The 1195-nt window shown below is 38.6% G+C and overlaps 1 protein-coding gene across 1 annotated transcript in view; it reads left to right on the forward strand.

Annotated features, from left to right (window-relative positions):
• The window catches only part of LOC106874154 (testis-expressed protein 2), a 13767-nt gene that overhangs the window by 7539 nt on the left and 5033 nt on the right, over positions 1 to 1195 (forward strand). The window contains exon 6 of the mRNA XM_014921778.2: positions 682 to 802. Within this exon, the coding sequence (XP_014777264.1) occupies positions 682 to 802 (121 nt within the window). The remainder of the gene's footprint in view (positions 1 to 681; positions 803 to 1195) is intronic.

Consider the following 1195-nt stretch of genomic DNA (forward strand, 5'->3'; position numbering starts at 1 on the left):
GATTCCGGGTTCAGTCCCACTGTGTGGCACCTTGGGCAAGTATCTACTACTATAGCCTTGTGAGTGAATTTGAAAGACAAATTGAAAAAAGCTTGTCATATATACATATATGTGTGTGTGTGTGTCTTTGTTGTGTCTGTTTGTCCACCCCCCACCCCCATCACCACTTGACAATTGGTGATGAGCAATGTGAAATGAAGTATTTTGCTCAAGAACACAGCATGCCACCACCCTGGGAATTGAACCTATGATCTAGCAATTGTGAGTGCAACACTCTAACCATAGGCTACATGCCTTCGCACATATGTATGTATGCAGATATATATATGTGTGTGTCATATGTACGTGTGATGATTATAAATGAGTATCCCCATCATACAAGGGACATTGTCCATTTCCAGTCTTCCATAAAGAGCATGTCTGGCCATGGTGGAAATATTACCTTGTTTGGAAACAGGTGAAGGTTGGTGACAGCAAGGGCATCTAACTGCAGAAAATCTGCCTCAACAAACTCTATCTTTTGTAGGTTCTGTTGGAGGCATGCTGGCCCCTGAAAAATAATTCCCTTCTTTTCTTCTCACTAGTCTTGCTACCCTTCTTTCTGAGATTTAAAAAAAAATAGAAAAAAAGAAACCGCACCAAACAAACAACTGTGCAATGTGTATTGTTTTTTTAATCTAGGTATGGTTTTCGTGATAATCCACAACTGACTCTTGTGGCTAAACCTAAGGTTGGAGAAAGAGAAGTGACTGTTACCCATATCACTGAATGGATTGAGAAGAAATTAACCATTGAATTCCAGGTAAAAGAAAGCATTTTTTGAAAATCTTTTCTCGAGTTTTCTATCATTTCTTTGATTATAATATTCCATCCTTTAATCTGTTAAGCATTTAAACTAACCACATCTAGCCCAAATATTCTGGCTGTTTTACATTCAAACCAGTCAGATCCTAGTCTCTCACACTAACCCTGCAATGTCATTCTAAAATAAACAGTTACATCATTGAAATCTGAAAGCTATGAGATAATGCAAGATTAATTCAAAATAATCATCCTGAAAGATTGCGTTTCCCCTCCAGAAACAGTTCCACAACCATAGGATGAATTTGATCAGATAAAATGCTTAGTCTTGACTATTAATTCTGCCATGAAGGGAAACCATTGGGCTGGCAGATTTCCTAGATAGCCCCCCCCC

This window comes from Octopus bimaculoides, chromosome 22 (assembly GCF_001194135.2).
Source record: "Octopus bimaculoides isolate UCB-OBI-ISO-001 chromosome 22, ASM119413v2, whole genome shotgun sequence".
Classification (NCBI taxonomy): domain Eukaryota; kingdom Metazoa; phylum Mollusca; class Cephalopoda; order Octopoda; family Octopodidae; genus Octopus; species Octopus bimaculoides.